This window comes from Micropterus dolomieu, linkage group LG21, assembly GCF_021292245.1.
Source record: "Micropterus dolomieu isolate WLL.071019.BEF.003 ecotype Adirondacks linkage group LG21, ASM2129224v1, whole genome shotgun sequence".
NCBI lineage: Eukaryota > Metazoa > Chordata > Actinopteri > Centrarchiformes > Centrarchidae > Micropterus > Micropterus dolomieu.
Window position 1 is genome coordinate 844,472 of NC_060170.1, and position 21,560 is coordinate 866,031.

The following is a 21,560-nucleotide window of genomic DNA, read 5'->3' on the forward strand; positions in this document are numbered from 1 at the left end:
AGCCTTGCTGCCAGTTTGTCCCCGTGGCCCACCTCAGTACTGATTTAAGAAATCCTCTGTGGCCCCAAAACAGTTTCTTCATAGACCACCATTATATTATTAAAGAAATGTCTGGAACACTGTTGAAATGATGCTGCAAAGGTCAATTATTACATCGTATAAAGAAAAAAAATTAACCATGATAAAAATGTAATATTTGTAAAACCTTACCAGAGACTAGAAAACCTTTGTGTGTGTGACATCATCTGAATATAACGTTTATGACAGAATAAGCGCTATCTTGGGATGTAGCATCACTTCTTATAAAAAGTACACCCATGTCTGGAAAGATTTTCAAATTAGAATTTTCTATTGGTATGTTTAGCTTGGGTTAATTGACTATGTGTACTGTCAATTACGCTTTCTCCAATTTCTTTTATACCATGTCAGCTGCTTTGGAGTCATTTGATTACTTATGGTCTTCGGTACTATGCATCACTAAAACCCAATACAAAAACATAATGCTGAGGGTCCTATGGAGGCTTCTACTTTTTACCCAATTTTAAGGCTCAATCTTGTGCATCAAATGTAGTTTTAATACATTTTTGAGTTGAAATTGTGCACAGATGGTGCATATCTTTAAACAAATGTGATAAAATTTATACAAACTAACTGGCACAGAGCAAACCTGGGGCAGGGTCTGGGAATTGGGCTGATTGGTGACATCCCATTTTTGGGGGCCACATAACAGGTGAAGGTGATCCTGATAACATACAGACAGATACATGTATACTATTAGTATACAATATGGGATTGGGACACACTGTTTGTTACTAGTGGATAGAGCTATGTGTTAACTTGAACATTTTTTGCTTGGTTCAGTTGGCCTGCTGGCTAGTTAGCAGGCTGATTTTCTGTGGACTGAACTGAATGTTGAAGAGAAGAGACTAATGTTACTGCATTGACGTCCACATACATCTCTCTTTCTAGACTCATTGTTGGCTATATGTGAGACATTATTAACTAACTGTCCAATCAGATCTGATATCATTGAGACATGATACTTCTCTAGAAAGCCTTTCTACAGAATACATGATGATTTCCACTTCAGATGTGTGTCTGTTTGTGTTCCTGCTATAATCTTCAGGTTTGATCGTTGGCACTAAAGCTCACTGTAAATGCTGGACGTTGAGTTAGCATAGATTTGTTTTCGTCTTTGGTATCAGCTGTAAGCAGTGAGTTTCTGAGGTTTGTCACAAAGCCTACAAACATCATCAACAACTGTAATTTCTTGCTTAAGGTTAGCTGTTCAGCCGCCTCATCTTTTAATTGAATCGGTGCAGAGGGAGTCTTCGTTTGGCTTCATCCAGGTTGCACCTTAAGTTGATTGGAGACCGTGCCTTTGAACGATTCCACACTGAACAGATGTCTTTGAGGATGTGAAAGACAATGGTAACACACAAAGAGGAGGAGGAGCAGGGATAAGGGGGGCAGGCAGATCTCTTGCCAAAATGTTTAGTCTGTAAATACAAGTTTGCAGCTTTTCAATCTTCTGTTAGCTGACTTACAAGGAATCTGATCGAGTGGATGGAGAGAAAGCCACCTTAAAAAACAGCTGGAATTTATCTGATGATCATGTCTCCAACTGCTTGGCGTCTTTGAGGAGAGAATGGATCTCCCCCTCTGATGGAGTGGACATTCAGGGGGAGGAGTGTCTGTACCCTTGGAGTGAGGAAGAGGACGAGGACGAGGAAGAGGAGGAGCAGGAAGGCTGGAACTGTGTGGGACTGGTCTTTCCCTGAGTCTGACAGTTGCTGTGTCTCCCACGGTGTCCTGTCATTGCTGCTATGGCCGACTGCCTAGCAAACAGGACGCCTGAGGAGCAAACATCAAGTCTAAGTCAGCCTCACTCCACACTGTCCAGGGTATTTCTGGATTTTAGCCTGTTTACTACAAATGACATGACACTACTGCCCACCATTGCCTTTTCATACCTTTCAAGCAGTCATTATTTCCATTAAATACAGTGTAGTAAGAAAAGCTTTTTTAAATCAAATATTGCACCTTGTTTTAACTTTTACACACAACCTTCACATATTCAGTGATTGTCAGGTGTGACTGCCAGATGGCAGTAGTTTTACTACTGCTCTACCTTTTGTCACATGTTGTGCAGAGTATAGTTTGATCCAAATTTGTAATAATGGCCATATAAGTAAAACTGACTTGACATGACTGTGTTGGCTTTGTATAAGTTTAACAATCAATTATCCAAACTTCTGATTCTGCTGCTGAAGAACGGGAATATTTCTGGCAGAAAGACAAATAAATGAAACCATTTAAATGTTAAATGTAAAATTAGAACCAGTAAATTACTTTTGTTCCTTAGAATGTCAGACCTTGAGGACCTGCAGTATTATACACTGTAGCTAATAAAAAGACAGACAACAGCCATCCTCAGCAGTGACTGTTGTATTTCAGCATACTCATTGCAGAGCCAAACATAAAGACAGATTAATGTGAGTGTCAGCTTGTGACAGGATGAGCTGTATCAAGTCAACTCTGTGGCTTTTGAACACTGGCTCTCAGAGAGAGGGCTCAGATATGATGTGACGGCCACCAGGCTTATACCCTGACATGAAAGGCCTATGTTAAAGCAGAGAGGCAGTAATTACCTCAAGACACAAGCTACCTCCATTTACACACACACACACACACACACACACACACACACACACACACACACACACACACACACACACACACACACACACACACACACACACACACACACAAATACACTCTCTCTCTCTCTCTAGGCAGGCACATAAGACAATAAGCCCCATCGACCTCGAATCCACAGGCCCAATTTTAAGATATTTAACTTTTTTAACTCTATTGGACTGCCACTTCATTACGATGGATTTTATAGCAAAGACATCAAATTGCGTAGAGGACTAAGCACCAGGGTGCTGCTATAACTTATTGAATTTCCTGCCTGCAATTACATCAGCAAACGGCCCCTCTATTTACCTGTGTAGACAACTCCATTTATTTCTATTGACATGTTGATGCTGCTAATGCCGTTGGTAGACAGGTTCAATGCGGTCTCTTGTCTATCATCTGTCAAGAGAGGAGGCAGAGAACGAGAGAGAGAAAAACTCAATATGAGTATTTAGAAAGGGAACAGAAGAAGCAAGAGGAGCGCCCCGGTGGAGTATTGGTGATAATTCAGAGAGTGACAGGATAAGGAGAGCTTTATTACAGAGTTCTGGGGAGAAAGAACTGTCAAAAGATGTTACAGCCATTTGTACATGTCAGTTATGGATGAATTCTATAACAGCACAAAGTTGGAAAACTTGGCAAAATAAATGTGATCGGTTCTGAAATCACAGAAATGTCTTGAGAAAACGGGCCAACACTACACACAGAGCACTGTCAGAGAGCTGCAGTGATATCAAACCATCTAGGTGGAGACAAATAATGGTGTTTGAATGTAATCTTTAAATGACAGTGTTTATATGTGAGGGCCAGTGTGGGAATTAACCTGGGAAAGATTCTCACTCATTTTTCCATCACGTATCAAGTGCAAAGCCTGCTATTATGACTAATATGAGAGAGGCAGTGATGCAGACAGAAATGATATCACACTTGAGCAGATAGGCCCCTTATTCTTCCTTTAGCCTCTATCATTAAGTCATATGCGACTTATGGCTTGTCATGAGCTGTGCTGGCTGCAGCCAAAGCCCAGCCAGACAGCATTTTTACTCATGACAAGCTGGCCTCTGTCTGTGGTCATGAGGAACTATTTCTTCATAACAGCTATGGAGCTGAGCTTCAAATGACACATGTTATATGATGAACTATGTGCACATTAGTGGTTTAGGCGTTTCACAGCTGGAACTCAGACAGCCTCTCTGGGCCATTAGCTGTTTCTGACACGCTGCCCACTGCAGTAGACACAGTCATTTAAGTCTGATAGGAGGCAGCAACAAACTCAACATTATAGTAACACCCACTTTTAAATTATACATTAAAATCAGGCTTACACTGGCTGAGTGTTTCCACAAAAACTGAATGGGGTATATTTCATCTTAGGCATCACTGGGTTATATTAGATGCACATCTAGTAAAAGCATAACTTTCAATGAGTAAATGTTACAACAATGATTTTAGGGGCCATTATTTTAGATTTTAACAAATCCCATGAAAAGACCAAAACCTGTCCCTACTTTCTAACTTCCTGCCCAGTCTGTGGCCCTCAGCCCACTGGCTCCCACTGAAGATGTAAATCTTTTAAAAGCTGGTCACTGTAGTTTTTGGCAAACACTTCTCAAACAGGACGATATAGTCGCTATTTAGAGACTGGTTGGGTTATTTGGTGGTTCTAACAACAAAGGTAGAAGATTACATTCTACAATTACACATAAAGAGACAAGACATTTCTCAGAGGGGTTAAGGTGGAAAGATTTTACTCATGATCTCAGTATTTCTAAAATCCTGGCTACCCCTCTTGATACTATAGAATTCATGAATATGATAAAGCCCCAGAGAACACAGAGAGGACATCTAAACACTCAAATGACTGTACTCAAACCTCTGTTGTTGAGTTTGATGTTGAGAGGCAGCTGGGTGGCCAGTGCCAGCAGGTTCTGCTGCAGGGTGTGCTGCATGATCCTCTGCTGCTCCTCTGCCACCATCATCATTTTCTTCTCTGGTGGTTCACCGCTCTCCAGCTTCTCTCTGAGCTGCTCCAGGGCTGCCGCCTGGACGGCTGCCGCCTGAGCTGCCGCTGCCTGGGCAGCCACTGCTGCTGCGCGATGGCCGCTGGGTGACATAGGGAGGGCCAATCGGCTGGGCAGGCAGCTGGCCATCATGGGTTCTTCTGAAGAGAACAAGACTATTAAAAAGGTGCAGTCTGTCTCTAAACACAAATCTGCATGCTTACAAATGTCTAAAGTCATCTCAATAGGACGGATGTGACAGCACAAATGTGACATGGATTATGAAAGAATTCACAGGAATTGCACTTGTTCCTGTGAATATTTTAAATCTATATCTCTTTCATAATGCATGTCACATCAATGTTTTGCTACAGCACGTTTCTGCAGGTGATGGACACAGTGCTGCTCTTTCACATCTTGTCAAGAAGATTCAATTTACACATTCCGACATTTTTGCTTTCTGGTAGGGTGCTTAACACTGTCTCTGGCACGTTTAAAATCTTCCATATTAGTTGCGTTGCAATCAAACCAACAGTGTTTTTGTTATCATATTGTAAGAGTTACAATATGAAGCTCACAATCCTTGCTGATATCTGTTTTTAATGAAATACCAATAAAATAAATAAATAAAATCCAAATCCAGTTTATGTAATTAAATATCACATTCTTGAGATACAGTAAATTATCTGAAAATCAATTCAGAGACTTTTCAAATAACCAGACAGTGTCTTTTATGCCAATCTAGAAATTTAAATTACTGACAAATCAAAGTATTAATATTGTAATGAGTATTGTGTCACTGATGTACAATCATTGCCTATCGCCCTATACACCCAGACATAAAAGAGCTCCCCCACTTTAAACAGTATGACAAATTTCTAATGTTCACAAATTTGAATTGTCTTGTGGTGTATATTATCACATGTTAACACATGCTTTGTAAATCTTTGCTAGGATAAACACTAACATTAATTTAATTCAGTTCAATTCAATTTTATGTATATAATGCCAGTTCAGATGTTATCTCATTGCACTTTTCCTATAGAGCAGGTCTGGACCGTACTCTTATTATTTACAGAGACCCAACAATTCCCTGAATGAGCAAGTACTTGGCTTCAGCGGCAAGAAAAAACTCCCTTTAACAGGCAGAAACCTAGAGCAGGACTTAGATTCAGGGTGGGAGACCAACTGCCTTGACCGGTTGAGGGAAGACAGAGGGAGATAGAAAGAGGCAGAGCAGGAGGAGAGAGAACACACTCTAGCACAATCAAATTCCACATAGAGATGTAAGCAATAGTAATGGTAGTGGTAATAATATTATTTAAAAAATCATTCTTGTGATGTTGCTTACTCCACCTTGGACCCTATCGTGACCAACAAAGGCAGACATGGGGCTGGCGATGAGACGAAGCACAAATGCTAACCCATCAGTAAATCACATGATGCTGGCAGATTTCTATTCTACAATGTGTTCATTGAAACAATGGGTCTTATTTAAACATTTGCCTTGCAGATTAACTACACTTACAACATACAGCATGTGCATTTAGACATAGTTGATGTCTCCATGGCACGATACACAAATCATTTTTTCCTTGAGAACTGGTAATCAAAGAGCTCCCATGCTCTCTGTGGTGCATTAGTGTCATGCATTAGTGGCAGCACTGACATGTGGAAGTCCTACAAGATGTTTCCTCTTCTGGAGGAATGACCATACTGCCCGCAAGTTGCATGAGTATGAGAAATGGGGCAACTATTGTGAAATCAATTTTTGACTTCTTCTAAAGTGCCCAACTAATCTTGCAACCATTTCTCGGAGATGCTGTGATCTGTATAATGCATCACGTGCAATTTTTTCTTTGACAAAGTACTCACGTGGAGGAAGTGAATCACCCTTCAGAGTGACAGAAAAAGACTTTGTTTATTTAGGATCTGGCTTGCTGATTGCATCATGACCAAAATAAAACTCTTCCCTTTTATTATACTTCTCCACAGAACTATGTTTCATCAGAACAACTGCATGCTTGTGTGCCAGATTTTTGAAAAGGTACATTTGTCATTCAAAGTTCATATAAGATGTTTGTTAAAGGGTCACCCTCATTTCAAAAGTATCCTTAATTTCCTCTAGTAGTAACCAGCCATGCTTGTCGTATGTTCTCATAAATGTCAGTTTTCAAAAATTGGCACAAAATAATGGCATGGTAAATTCATTCAAGTATCATTCCATTACTACATCAACAAGTCATGTCATACTCATCACTCTGTCGCTCTTCTTCTAAGTTCTTTTAAACAGATCTACTATTTTTATTCACTATTTACTTCCAATTGCTTCTACTTGGCTGTTTTGTGATCACTCTTATGATGCTGTAAGTGAAACTTGATTCTTTTTCACATTAAAAGCCTAGCATGAAGGAGATATTATACCAGTTGAAACACTTAAAGGCTTATAATGTGAAACATCTGTGCAGGAAGTGTTTCATACACAGTATCTTAATCTTTGAGCCTTTGTGTATTGTCTTATACATCTTGTGTCGTTTTAAGTTACCTTTCTTTATCACAGGCACCTGGGAGATATGGCCACTGTTGTGAGTGGGCATAGATAGGTGGGACATCTGTATTTTTGGTGAGGACAGAAGGGTGGGGGTGCCTACAGGAGAGTAGTTGAAGATGGCCGAGCCGTAGCTCTGCCGACGGCCTTCCCGCCGGTTGCTGTCGATAGCTGCCTGAAGCTCACCCGGGGAGCTTAGTCCCCGCTTTTCACATTCATACGGGTAGAGGTACTTCATATACCTGCAGAGAAGAATAAGAATGCAATGATTTACTTTTCACTATGTCACGTCATCACAGGTTGTCAATCAATCATCAATCTATTTTTGCAGGGTGGGAGTAGGATTTAAATAACTGTCCCGTAATAAAAACATGACCATTCAAACTCCTTACATTTACTATTAAATCCTTTCATGTGTTTCCCTGAAAACATTAAACAGTTTTGAAAACTATTTACCAATGATACTAAATGCTGTATTTTAGATCCCTTTAATCACAAATAGGATCTGCAGGTACTTTTGAAAACATTTTGATGGCTGCAACAAGGGAGAGCAAGAGGGGAGTGTTAGGATGAAAGGAGAGATCATTACACAGACTGATGTGTCCTTGTATTTCAAATGATTTGACCCAAAGTCTTACTGAAACAGAAACTAACACAAAGAAGCCAGGCTTCCAAAATAAGGTTGGGGGAAGGGGAGAAGTCTGATTACTGACATGCTGCATGGATTTACATGCCCTGTAGTAACTAGATTACTATAGTGCATGTAAACATGATGACCCATGGACAGGCTATGGCTTCAGCATGTTAACTCCATCAAATATTACCAATGAATAAACCTATAAACACATATATAGTGTAGGGACATTTTCCTTCAGAAAGGTCTGACCACATGTCTAAATTTTGACCCTGCACTGAACGTCCACCAAAACACAGCAAAACAATATGTCTGTCATGAACAATCAATGATACATAATGTGGTCTTTTAAAGTCTGAATATTGATGCTGTTACAAATCTCTCTCTGTGTTCTTTGCCGGATGTTAAATAGAGAGTCTGTCATGAACATCCCTAACGTTCAAATCTAGTCTTGAAAATAAATTTCAATTCTGCACAGAGCTGGTCTTGGCTGGAATTCCAGGTGTTGATGTTGTCTTGGATATACCTATATAAGATGTCAAATGGACATAATCTGCAGGACTGTTTGCTGTGAAGCTAACAATTACTAATGTTAGGGTGCTTTCACACCTGGATCGATTGGAGACGTTGTTCCGTAAAAAAGGGGGCGTTTCCCTTTTGGCCCGGTTCGTTTGGTAATATGTGAACACAACAATCGCACTCTGAACCGGAACAAAACAAACGAGCCGAGATCGCCTAGAAGAGGCATAGACAGTATATTACTGGACGAAGCCACCCCGCTGATTTGAATGGAGAGCAGTGAAGCCAGTTTCGGATCAATAAAATACTACTACAGGGCCACTTCCTGTTGGCACCAGCGTCTACTGCGCATGATCGCGCAGCATAACCGTGGTTTTATGACGTAGAACAACGGCAGAAACACCGTAATTGTGGTAGCTGCATAGCTGCGCCAACATAAAGTTTCTTGGCTCAGTGTGTTTGTCTGACCCGGGTCGTCACTGTTTAATCAGCCCACCTGCCAAACACCAACGCAGCGGCACTGATGGCCGAATAGTTGTTTTAGATTCACTTTTAATTTTATTTATATATTTTAAGTTTATAATCTAAGCAATACATTACATCTCTCGGGATGTCACAGGGGTTTGACGTCATTTTTGGGCCTACATGGAACCGTCCGTGCAGGCTTTGGTCGGCTTGTTTAGACCGCTTTACAACAGTGCAGTGTGAACACAAGTGACATATTAAATTGATTCGGAACAAAGTATCTGTTCCGGAACAAAACAAATCGATCCAGGTGTGAAAGCACCCTAAGAAAATAGCAATTGACCATAATTGAAATGGATCTTCTGTCTCCAAAAATGTAACTTTTGCTGTGCAATATTACCATGCACTCTGTGCTAGGACATGATGTGGGCTGGCTTTCAGTATTTCTCTGAACTCGAACTCACCCTAAAAACAGGCACTTGCCTTTAGCAGCATGTTTTGGGTATGATGTATATTTGGGGTGTCATGTACTGGTATTTAGGGTGCATATATCCACACTGTGTGGCTCTCACAGAAGAAGTCCTGCATTCAGACATCAGTTTCATGTACGATGGGGGACCCCTCTTTCAAATGTGAGTTCTGCGTGACTATGCCTGTAAACATGGAGGATTTTCAAATTCCAAAACATTTCTATATCACCATACGCAGGTTCACAAGACAGCCTAAAGGTTATATTGTATTTAATAAAAAAATGTTATTTTCTGTTAGACAATACAACTGTTATTTGTGTGATACATGTATGATAGTATGATGAGTGACAGCGCAGTGGTAACACGCTTGTTTAACTCTTTGCCATTGCAGGTTCGAATTTCAGTGTGTGCAATCATGTTATTATATGTTTACGTGTATAAAAAAGACGAACAGTTGCATCAGATCCTATTTCCACTAGGGAGAGGGAAGAGCATCTGAAAGTTTATTTTAATTTTTTTTACCTGTCCTGCCCAGCAGCCTGGGATAGTCAGACAGATTTTGCTGTAACAAGAGAGTTTTACAGTTTTTCTCATTTGCTAACAAGCATCGGTCAAAACTGAAGCCACTTTATCAAAACTCTTCATACAGTCTGCATTACCAACATGCATCTTGACATGTATTTAGTGTTTTGGTGATGTGAGCGAGTTTTGGAGGTGAGAGACAGACTGTATGAAGAGTTTTGAAAAAGTGGCTTCAGTTTTGACCAATGCCTGTTAGCAATTGAGAAAAACTGTAATCTGCCAAGCAAATTTTCTACACGTGTATTCAACTTTTTTTTTGTAAATGTATCCTAAAGTGATGAAGATATCCGTAGTGTTGTGCATAAGAATCTGTGCCCTGTCAGATAACAGCCTAAGGGATGTTTACATTTCTGACAGTATTTTTTCCGTTGTGCTGTGCAGTGTTGTAAAACAGTCTCGTGGTTCTCTTTTCTGCATCACAATGATCCTCTGTCAACAAATTACAGTAAAAACAGTAAAGGTGCAAATGTGAATCTTTTGCAATGTATAACTTTATACTGTTGATACTGATACTGACATGCATACAGAAAAAGTGCATTCTTGTGCATTTTCAACCATTGTCATCTAAACTTTAGCCATAGTTTACATCAGAAAATACTTCCAACATGGCTAAACATTTTGATTATCTTGTTCATAAATAATTACACAAGGACTTGTCATTCTGATGCCACTGACATGTTCACTGATATAAAGATTTATTTTTGAGACATGGACTAAGGATTTTGAGCAAGTTACATGCTTTTGCAGGTGTGCTGTTTGTACAATATGTTTTGAGAAATTCACCTATTTTACCGTGTAAACAATTGAGAAATTAAAACTGAAATTTTAGGAATTTGTTTAGAAATAGAAAAAATAGGATACTGAAGCAAATTTCTGGATTAGTGATTAATTCTTCAACATTAATAAACTAAACAACACAGCCATAACATAACAACAATTAATTTAAATAAATAACTTATTGACATGTATCAAGAATAATGCAACTACCTGTTGACAACCATGGACAACGTAAATTTGTTTGAATGTGTGTCTATGTGTCTGTGTCATAGACTGTATAAAAAAAGGTCTGTGTGCGGGGGGGGGGGGGGGGGGGGGGGTCTTTATCTGTGTGTCTGAGAATGTCTGTGTGTGTGTGTAAATAAGCCTGTCACAGGTTGTAGTTGTTAGTGAGAGTGGGACGCCACAACAGCACTGCACCGGCCCAAGGGAGAACAGCAGAGAGCCGTGCCCGGAAGCCCAGGGAGCGAGAACGTGGAAGAACCGGGGCCGACAGCCCCCCAGCCCAGCCAAAGGAGCGGGAGAAGGGAGGGTCCAGTTTCGGAAAGGCCCAATGTGTTCCTCCTGAGCCACGCTATTGTGTGCACTGTCAGAGCAGCCTGAGCTGTGACTTTCCGTGTGTCTACACTGTGACTCATGAAAATATGCTTCTGTGTCTTGTTGTTGTTTTAAGATAATTACAAACGAGTAACAATATAGTTGATTTTGAAATAACGCTGTAAAAAGTTCTTGTATCTTTCTGGGGGCATCTTAATCACATGTTGGCTGCTGCACATGCTCATCAATGGATTATTTATTTCTGAAAAAAGTGTAGAATACTGTTTTTAACTACAGAGCAATACAGTGACTAGATTCCAATAAAATATCCTGTATTAACAATAATGCATGTTCTGGAAAAAAACTTTTGCAACTATCTCGCTGATCTGAAGTAACAGCTCTAGAGGGTTTATACAAATGTTCTGTCTTTTGGGCATATAAAACCCCTTTGGGTATTGCCAAAAATGCATTATCATTCAGGTGTTTTCTTTAGATCCAGAAGCTTTGGTATCTCTTAGAAGATGCAAGGTTAAAATATTTTTATTTTCTAATATATATTTCATCAAAAAATAATGATTAATAATAATGTTTTCTACACTTTACTGTTAATAGCTGAGACTGTGAGGTGAGGAATCCTGTGCAAACAGTGCAAACGAACAACATTGAGACTGCAGATTAAATACCAATCCATCTGGAATACTATAATTGCCATGTATTACAGCAAGGACTGGCAAGTATAGACCACACATGCCACCGCCACAGGAAATAAAGATGACTGTGCTGTTACCCGGCCTGGACACGTGTAATCAAATAAGCCCTTGGTAGGCATTTAAAGAAAAGAGATGGCCATATTTTAATCATAGCAGATGAATTAGAGTAACCTTTAGAGACCTGACTTAAAAATTACTAGTTACAGTATAAAAACCAAAGTATCTTAACCATCTTGGACACACGTGGAACCCTTGTGGCTGGCCTGGTGTTAGGAGGGCAGTGCGAGTGAAGGCTATCACTCCTCTGAGGTGATCATCTGTGTTCAGACTCACTGTGTTCGGAGAGTGAAAGCTGCACTGGTAATGGAGGTAGGGAGGTTAAGGCCTTTGGTGATCTCACGCCATATTTTCTTATTGATGACTTCCACTAAGCCGCCTTTTTCTGTGACGAGCTTGTAGAGCATGTAGAGATCCAACACCTGCTTGGCCATGATAGGAATCCGATTCACTGGAGTCCCTGCAGAAAGCAAACACAATATCCACAATCAATTCCATTAACTTTGGTTCCTCCCATCAATAGGCTTCTGCACCTGCTTATAAGGCCAATTTATCTCGAGCTAGTCAAATGTCTGACAACTTTGTTAACAGCAGGAAATCTTAGTTTCTAATGTCTTATCTGTGCACCCACTGCAAACTGTTAAATAATTAGATATGTGTTATTTCGATGAGGTGATGAACTAATCTCTGGACAAAAACTCTGAACATGTGCAAATATGTAGTGACAAAACGCTTTCATCTCATTTAATTATGTAAGACAACAAACTTTAAATCTGTTCCAAATGCACTGTCCTCAAAATATACATATTGGAAAAAGTAAAAAGATGTGAAAAAAATAACAACTGAACCGCATATAAATTAGTCTTAACTTGTTTAAAACTTCGCAAATACAATTTGTGAAAAATAGGAGGTCAGCTTCTATTTATGACTGCCAACAATAAGGGAGCAGCCCTTATTAGTAAAATAATGGGGCTCAGATAATAATTTGTATTTGTAATTTAATGTTAGGCAATAAAGACTGAACGGCCAGCTCTTTGTGAAGATTCCAAAGTGGTTGACCCTGAGATAATTAACCTGCATTTTGCTGATAGAGTTCCATTGTGCCCATCGGATTTACCATAATAGCGATCAATAGCTACAGAAATATAGTGCAAACAACAGCAGTGGGCCTTTACAGTGGTGGGGGCTCTGAAGTATCGTCTGAGGTGGTAAAACTACATCAATTACGGCCAGTAATTACGGCTTCATTTCGCGGTGCTGGCATGAGAACGAATGAGACACTATTAAAACAAAAGATTGATGTTCCGCTCTCCTCACAAGAGAACAGCAGCAGTAAGTGTGAAACTGAAGTGCCTTGACAACGCTCTCTGGAAAAGAAAATGCAGGAGACGCTTGATTTAGACAAAAAATGATTTCTGTAGGTAATGAATGAACTTTCACAACAGGCCCGAGGTTTGTGAGAAGGTCTAAAGAAATGAACGTTACAATCCAAATGAAGACAAAGCACCACATGATGAATCTGATCTCATCATGTAAAATAATTGCGATCTTTTTGTCAGTACGTTTACATGACATAAATGACAATATACTATATTCTGTGCTGAGGAAGACTATGGTGCAACTACAGTCTCTCTCGCTCACACCAACCGTTTGAGGCAGATGGCCACCCAACATGAGTCTGGGTTCTGCTCGAGGTTTCCGCCTCTTAAAAGGATGTTTTTCCTTGCCTCTGTCACCAACTGCTTGCTTATTGTAGAAACTCTGTGGTCTCTGTAAATAATATGACAGTAGTACGGTCTAGACCTGCTCTATGAGAAAAGAAAAATAAGCTAACTTTTGTTATGAATTGGCGCAATATAAATAAAAATTAATTGCTGCTGAAAGCTTCCTGGCAGAAATAATCACTGCCTAGTATGACAGCAGCACCGGTCAGGACCACAAAGCCCTGCAGAGAGTATTGCAACATCAGTGCAGACCTCATTACTCTCTTGGATTGTACACAAAGTGGCACAGAGCCAGAGCACAACAGATTATCAAGGACTCGTACCACACCTAACCTAAATGGAAACCACTCAGTGGACTGCCAAGTGACAAACTTCTTCGCTGTCTCTTCCCCATACCATTAGGACTGTGAACTTTGATCCTGCACAAGCTCAAGCTAGAGATCCAAAACACAAATTAGGGCTGGGTGACATGGCCAAAAATGTCATCACAATAAAAAATTTCAGTCAATATCAGTACATTTCCTTTAAGTTTAAAGGCTGATTTTTGCTCCTTAGTGAAAGTTGAAGAAACCAGATGGTTAATTCTGGTTTTAAGCTGTTCTTTATGATCAAAACATGACAAACACTTGCCAAACTGGTAGAACATTTGAAACCGTTATGATAAAATCTTTTTTTCAACAAATATGCATGAGTAACATCATGTAAAATCTTTATTCAGTGTTTTTTCCTCAACAAAATAAATATCTTAATAGAAAAATTAAGTGCTGATCCATTTGTGATACAGAAAATTTGTTATATTGTTATTGAGGAAAATTATATCGCAATAATTATTGTTATATGGCCTAGCCTTACTCTACCTATCCCATGCACTGATGTGCATGTTCTTCTTTTGCAAATGGTTTAAGATCACTTATCAGCAAAGTAAGTTTAATTTAAGGTAAGGTAAATTCAAGCAAGTTTTAGTAAGAAGGGGCTGCAGTGAAGAACACCCTCTGTGCCATACCTCTTTTTTTGTCTTTATACTGTACATTTTGATGTCCACAATTTACACTTCACTGTACATCTTGTGTTGCATCTAAGGAATACACATACTTGAAAGACAAGGACCGTAATTTGGTGCTTCGACAAAATCAATAAGTGTATCTTTAACTAACAAAACTTTAACCAAATCATTTTAAGTTAACTGTAGCTTCAAATTGAGCCAACCTTTAACTAAAAACTGAAAGCCTGAATTGTGACTAAAACAGATAAATGTTTTGTTTGCATGTAAAATTGAGAAAATGATACGCAAAAACATTCACGGTTTTCTTAGGATATTTCTAAACTGCAGTTAATGTCTGGCAGAATGAAGTTCTCTAGTAAAACAGTGTGATACAAAACAAAACCAGCACTAGAGATCCTCAGCCTCCACCCTCCCCCTCAAGCATTATCTTTATTACCACTGATTATAATGTGTATCTGTGCTGATCTATAAAACTATTATTTTGGTGAAGACACAATAGCCAACCAAACAAGGATTGAGGTAATAAATAAAACCCTCAGCCTTTGTCTGACAGAATCAGAGGGAGACAAGTCTCTTAAAACAAGATTTGTGTGCTTTCAATACGGAGGGTGATGTATTCGTCTCTCTGATTCCCTGAAAGAGATATAAGGAATAAAAGACTGAGGATGGAGGCCTTTTGTCAGCACAAACTATCTCATCAGGCCATGTATCATTATGACAATGAGCAATGGTGGACAAGGTGGAAGAAATCCACTTTGCACAGTCTTCAGCTATTCCCTCAGCTGTTAAGAGAGGTGGAGTTTGTAATTGGAACAATGTGGAACATCAGGAGCTTTAGAAGTGCAGTAATCATCTTTATGCTTGGCTTCATCGCTGATGCGTTCACTTTGCACCTCCGAGCCGATAATGAGATGAGAATTTCTCCTCCTCATCGACTCTGCTCTTTTAACCCATGAAATTACAATTAATGCAGTGTCACGGCGAAACCAACATCTAAGTCTGTTCTACACACAGACTGTTAAACATCACCAGCTTATGAAGATTCAGGGCCTAAGCAAAGTTTATTTGGCCCAGACCAGCCTACATTTTAGGTCTGGTGATATTCTATTTATTTCTCCTTTTCATCCCATGAAAAGACACAAGACAATAATAAACTGAGTTCACACACAGAACTCAATTATAGTGTTATTGTAAATTGTGTGTTGACAATTCTGTCTGATATCAGGCAAATTAACACACACACACACACACACACACACATAGCCGTTTATTCTGAGTCAGTCCGACATTGACAACAACACCGTCCTGTTGCCCCAAATACTTACCAGAGCACCACGTGTGGATCCATCAGCCACTGAAATAGTTCCTGTCAAATGCACAATTATCTCCTGAGTAATGTTTGACAAAACCTGCAGTGGGCAGCTCTTTTCCGAAAACACTGAGCCCTTTTAATAAATGAAACTATGTATTTGTGAGTCGATTTTAAAGAAACAAACTTCCCTACTCTGTCTGTGGTTGAGAGGTCAGAAACTTTCATTTAGAGACGCTTTTAACACTTTTAATCGTGGCGGCTGTGGCTCAGGGGGTAGAGTGGTTGTCCATGTGCTGAGGTGTCCTTGGGCAAGACAGTGAACCCCAAACTGCTTCTGGTGGCTGTGCCATCAGTGTACGGATGTGTATGAATGTTATTCATGTTCTGATGTGCATTTGGCACCTCTGGCAGTCTGAATGTGTGTGAATGAGTCAATGTGATGTAGTGTAAAGCTGTTTGAGTGGTATCAAAGAAAGGCACTATACAAATACAAACCAATTACCATTTTAATGGACTTTCTCTGTGAGGCTTTAATGCTCATTAAGAAGGAACTAAATTGTAAGATGGATAAAATTCCAGAATTAGTTATTTCATCCTTAGCACTTTTGGTTATACTAAATTATCGTAGTTTAGCATCAATAATGTTTACCATGTTCACCAGCTTACTCAGTACGTGTGTTAGCATGCTAACATTTTCTAATTAGCACTAAACACAAAGTACAGCCGAGGCTGATGTTATTGCATTTACAGTTTGGTCAGAAAGCAAAAATTTTAATATAGGTGAAATGTGTGAAAATTGTAAATTATTATTATTAATTAAGTAATTGGTGGTACCATGGCAATGTGTGCAACAATACATTTTTGTAGAACGTCAAAAGAAGCAAAGATTTGTACAATGGCATCCTGCTCTGGCTAAATCTGCATGTGTCCACTGCAGAGGCACTATCCACCTTGGGGAGTAACTAGTATAACTTTCTGTATTAGTGTAATATTATAACAATAAATGAAAAGCTTAATGTTAGCATAATACTAATATATTTATGGGTTACACTTTATTTGGCCTATGTCTGCCTACAGATTTTTTATAGCAGGCCTATTTGTAACATTTCAAAAGCTAATTGATATTCAACAATTCAACTCAAATAAAATAGTTTTCTTCATTATGTACATTGTTCTCATTCATTAAATCCTTTTTAAGACAAGTGCTCTACAGGGTGGTTAGTCACTAATTTGTTATTGCTTAGTGCTAACTTGTCAAAAATCATAACCATTCATTCAGAACGAGTTCATCATTTCAAATGTTTGCTGTAGCACCCCTTCAACCTTTTTTAATGAGACATCCAGGCTGCAAGAAAAAGTCTCAGCTTTTATCTCCTTACTTTTTATATATTTATGTTTCTATTTATGTTCATGTGTACTGTAAGCACCAATTTATACCAAGGCAAATTCCTCGTATGTGAAAATGTACCTTTTTGTACCTTAAATTGAATAAATATGTTGCCTAAATGGCTAGGCTATACATGAGCATATACCCACAGATATCCATCCATCGTCAAGCGCTGGTGGTCGCCAGTCCATCACAGGGCCACACATAGACAGACAACCACTCACACCTAAGGACAATTTTAGAGAAACCAATTAAGCTAGGCTGTCTTGTCTTTGGATGGTGGGAGGAAGACCAGTTTATTGAGACTGAGACAAGACCAAGACTTTTAGGGGCTGAGACCAAGTTGTGACCAAGACCGAGGGAGGACGAGACCGAGTCAAGACCAAGACCAGTTCCCCACATTGCATGACGCACGATAAAATGTGGGATGACATCATAGGTACCTCTAAAATTGAGAGGTACCTATGAAAACACCCACATACAAACACTAAGATCTGAAATTAACGTAAGCATCTTTATTCAATGCTCCTTTAACAGTAACAACACATTTTTAATTAGGGTTATTGCATTTGAAGAAATACGTTTTACATCCAATCAAAGTTAGGATGTTAACAAATAAATCAGACAATGCCAAAGCAATTGATATTCCCAAAGTTATGGTCTTGAAATAAAATCCCGAGTCCTCAATGTCCGAGTACAAATGCGGTCAAGTCCGAGACAAGACCATCAATACGTGGTCTTAAGACCGGTCTCGAGTACTACAACGCTACGGGGAGAACATGCAAACTCCACACAGAAAGGTCGGGGCAACCGGAGTTTGAACCCACAACCTTCTTGCTGTGAGGCGACAGTGCTAACTACTGCATCACCGCACACCCACAGATATACAATCAGGAAAATATAATAAAATAAAAGCAATCATACATATAGTAATTATTACTCCAAATCTGTTATTCCTTCCACCGTCAGGTTATTAACTTCAGACAGTAGCCACTTTAATTGGGATCCTTATCAACAGCTTGTTTATATGCAAGCAAAACTACAGAGCAAAATCACACTCTGATCGGACCAATCCACAGTGCAGCTTTTTGTTCAGAGGAGAAATGGAAGAACAGAATATGTCTGTCGCTTTTTATTTGTTAACATCTTGGCTTCTTCACTGGTTGTTGACATAAGTGTATTTTTAATACAGTAAGCGCAAGTTATGCATACCCTGGGGGCTAGTGACGTCCGTGGTGCCGGTACTGGTCAAAGCAATGCAAAAACTCACACAGTGAATGCCAACTGTAGAAAGCAAAAGCCAAATCTTGGACATTTTGGGCGATTTAGAAATCCCAGCTGGACAAATTTTTAAGGTCCCAAAAAAGAGGACATGTCTGGGAAAAAGAAAATTAGAATGCAAGACATTTTGATGTTCTGGCTACCAACACCTACTTAATTTAAGATTGGCTGAAATGTGGAAATGAGCAGAACAAAAATAAATTAAATAAATATAAAAATATATACTTATATTACTTTTTTATAATTATCATTATTATTGCTATGAAAACATGAAATATAAAAACACAAGACCATTTACTTAAATGAATACTGCACACAGGCCAGTGACAGAACCCACACAACAGCTTTTTCCCCCTGGGCTAGCTGTGTTAGGACCAAAGAACAAAGAACAACATAAAAATAAGGGAAGTCAACTGAAAGGTGAAAGCAGGATGCTGCAGTAAAGTAAAGAGGAATATTTAGTGTCACAGCGATCGAAGACTCAGCCATTTTTTAAGGTAACTCTCAAGTAGCCTTTTCATCTGCCACATAGTATTCTTAGGCAATAAGGTAGGGGACAAAAGTTGACTTATTTGAGGAAAAAGTGCTGATGGTAGTCCTTAGAGATAATAATCAATTAATAACCACAGCCCTAAGGGCAACAGTAAATCACCCTGGGTATTTATCAACACACAAAGGAAGCCATCATGACTATTGTCTGCTCTACTTTTGATGGAATCTCTCAATGAGGATTCCATGTTTCTGCTCCCAAGACTGAAAAACTAACACAAATGTGTTCTGGCCACCTGCTGCATGATTCAAGTCATGAAGGTTCCTCTGACAGAGAAAATATGTCTTCATAACTATCACAGAGGGGCAGCACATCTGTATTTCTTGTAGGGGAAAACACAGTGGGGAGTACAACATATTTTAAAGAATCCTGAAAATGCTATATGACACATACAGAAGCTTTATAAAGAAGGGTTTTGAAGCCAGATTATGGCTGCCACCATCTTTAAAGAGCAGAAATACAAATGTGGGCAAAGTGAAGAAAGAGTGAGTAGCAAACTTTCACCACCATGGTTGACTTTAACAGACTAGGGCACATTAATCAAACACGCCTCAATACTTGCTTTTTGTTATATAGACTGTGTAACTTTTACTCAACAGTGGCCACAAGTGACACTTACTGGATGTGATCATGCTAAATATTAAAACTTACTGTAACAGTAGCAATAGTGGAGAAGAGTCATAAAGTTTCTGAACTGACATAGAAAGGTCAACAATAATTACCTAAAGTTTACACTAGCCACCATAAGCTAGTAATCTGCCAGTTGATTCAGTTTTTACAAAATTGTTTCCCAAATCTACATTTTTATACCTCACTGCATGAAATTCACTGGAATTTTTATGTATGAAAGTCAGCACCTCCAAGTCTGAGGCCATGGTTCTTTGGTAGAAAACAGTGGATTGCTGCTCCAGGTTAAAAAAGTTCAAGTATCTAGGCAAACTCAAACTTGAGATTGACAGGTGGATTGGTGTGGCAGCAGCAGTAATGTGGGTGTTGTCCTGTACTGCTGTGGTGAAGACGGTGCTGAGCCAGTCTGGTCTGCCAGTTTTGGGTAGAGAATATGTGTGTGATGAGACACTTAACCCACGAGACTATACGAGACGAGAAGAGACGCATCTCCTGTGTTTCAGCCGGTTTTCTGTTCATGTTCAAAACTTTATGCTTATTCAGAATCTTTCCCATATATCTGTGTTCTCTGACATGTCAAGGAAAAAGTCGTAATATTAGGAGACTAACATTGTCATTTAAAAAGAATTCATAATATTTTTTATAATGCTGTGCATTACATTAGTGCTCTACTGGTAGTTTCCCCTTCAGACACTTTTGATCAGGCGGAAATCTCACCACAATCATCAGGAGCTCAAGGTGCAGCTCCCAGTTCCAAACAGAGCAAAGCCTCAGTTCTTAGATGTTTATATTGCAAAACTCTAACAGTTACATTACCACTAAGTCACAACTCTCTGCGAGAGTAGCTTCACTTGATAACTATCATGGCGTACGGCAGTGTCACATGTCATGAAGCAAGTTGACGTTCTTGGTTATACATTTGTTTTTCCACTATGTGGGAAAATTGACGTGTGGTGTGAGAGCATGTGAAAAGTGTCAATTGCGTGAGTATCGCGAAACAAGATGAAAAAAAATCATCACATTTTAATCTTGCAAGATCTCGTGGGACAAGATATTTAACAATAAACAATATCCTGCAGGACCTGCACCACCGCACCTATAGCTGTGGCTCAGGAGGTAGAGCAGGTTGCACGTTAACCAGAAGATCGCTGAAGTCAAAGTGGGCAAGAGACTGAACCCTAAATATCCTGATATTCAAGCCAGTCTTACATCACAATAGTACATAGGTGTGTTTCCTGTTTCCTACCAATAGTCTACATTGGTGTCTTTTGAACACAACCATAATGTTCCCTAACCTTGACCAAGTACTTTTTATGCCTAAACCAAACCAGAACGTCATTATAGCGGTAGTGTGTAGTTTTTAGAATGCGCTGACAAACAATGTTGTTCTGTTGATCAGAAAACATTTATATGTGTCTTTTTGGAAGGCCGCTCCACCATGCTGGTTATGATGTGCATATGATTGACTCGTGAGGTCTTCTGTTCTTTCCCCAGGTGCATTAAGTCTGGTCTTACTGTGGGAAAAACAATAAAGAGGGGGTGGGATCTTTGGCTCGTTCTCTTTTGTCCACAGCAGTTGGTGATTGAGACCTGTGTGATGTAGCCCTTAGCTGTAGGATCTAGATGGGCTGGTTTGGATGGTTTCCCTTTCTATTGTTAATTTTCCCATTGGACCTA

General features: G+C 39.4%; 1 protein-coding gene across 1 annotated transcript in view; it reads right to left on the reverse strand.

The window, feature by feature from the left end:
* Positions 1–557: 557 nt before the first annotated feature.
* The window catches only part of arid3c (AT rich interactive domain 3C (BRIGHT-like)), a 93,703-nt gene continuing 72,700 nt past the window's right edge, over positions 558–21,560 (reverse strand). The window contains exons 4-8 of the mRNA XM_046035252.1: positions 12,276–12,459; positions 7,246–7,490; positions 4,574–4,861; positions 3,010–3,099; positions 558–1,854 (exon numbers count right to left, since the gene is read on the reverse strand). Coding sequence (XP_045891208.1) covers positions 1,679–1,854; positions 3,010–3,099; positions 4,574–4,861; positions 7,246–7,490; positions 12,276–12,459 — 983 coding nt within the window. The 3' untranslated portion in view covers positions 558–1,678. The remainder of the gene's footprint in view (positions 1,855–3,009; positions 3,100–4,573; positions 4,862–7,245; positions 7,491–12,275; positions 12,460–21,560) is intronic.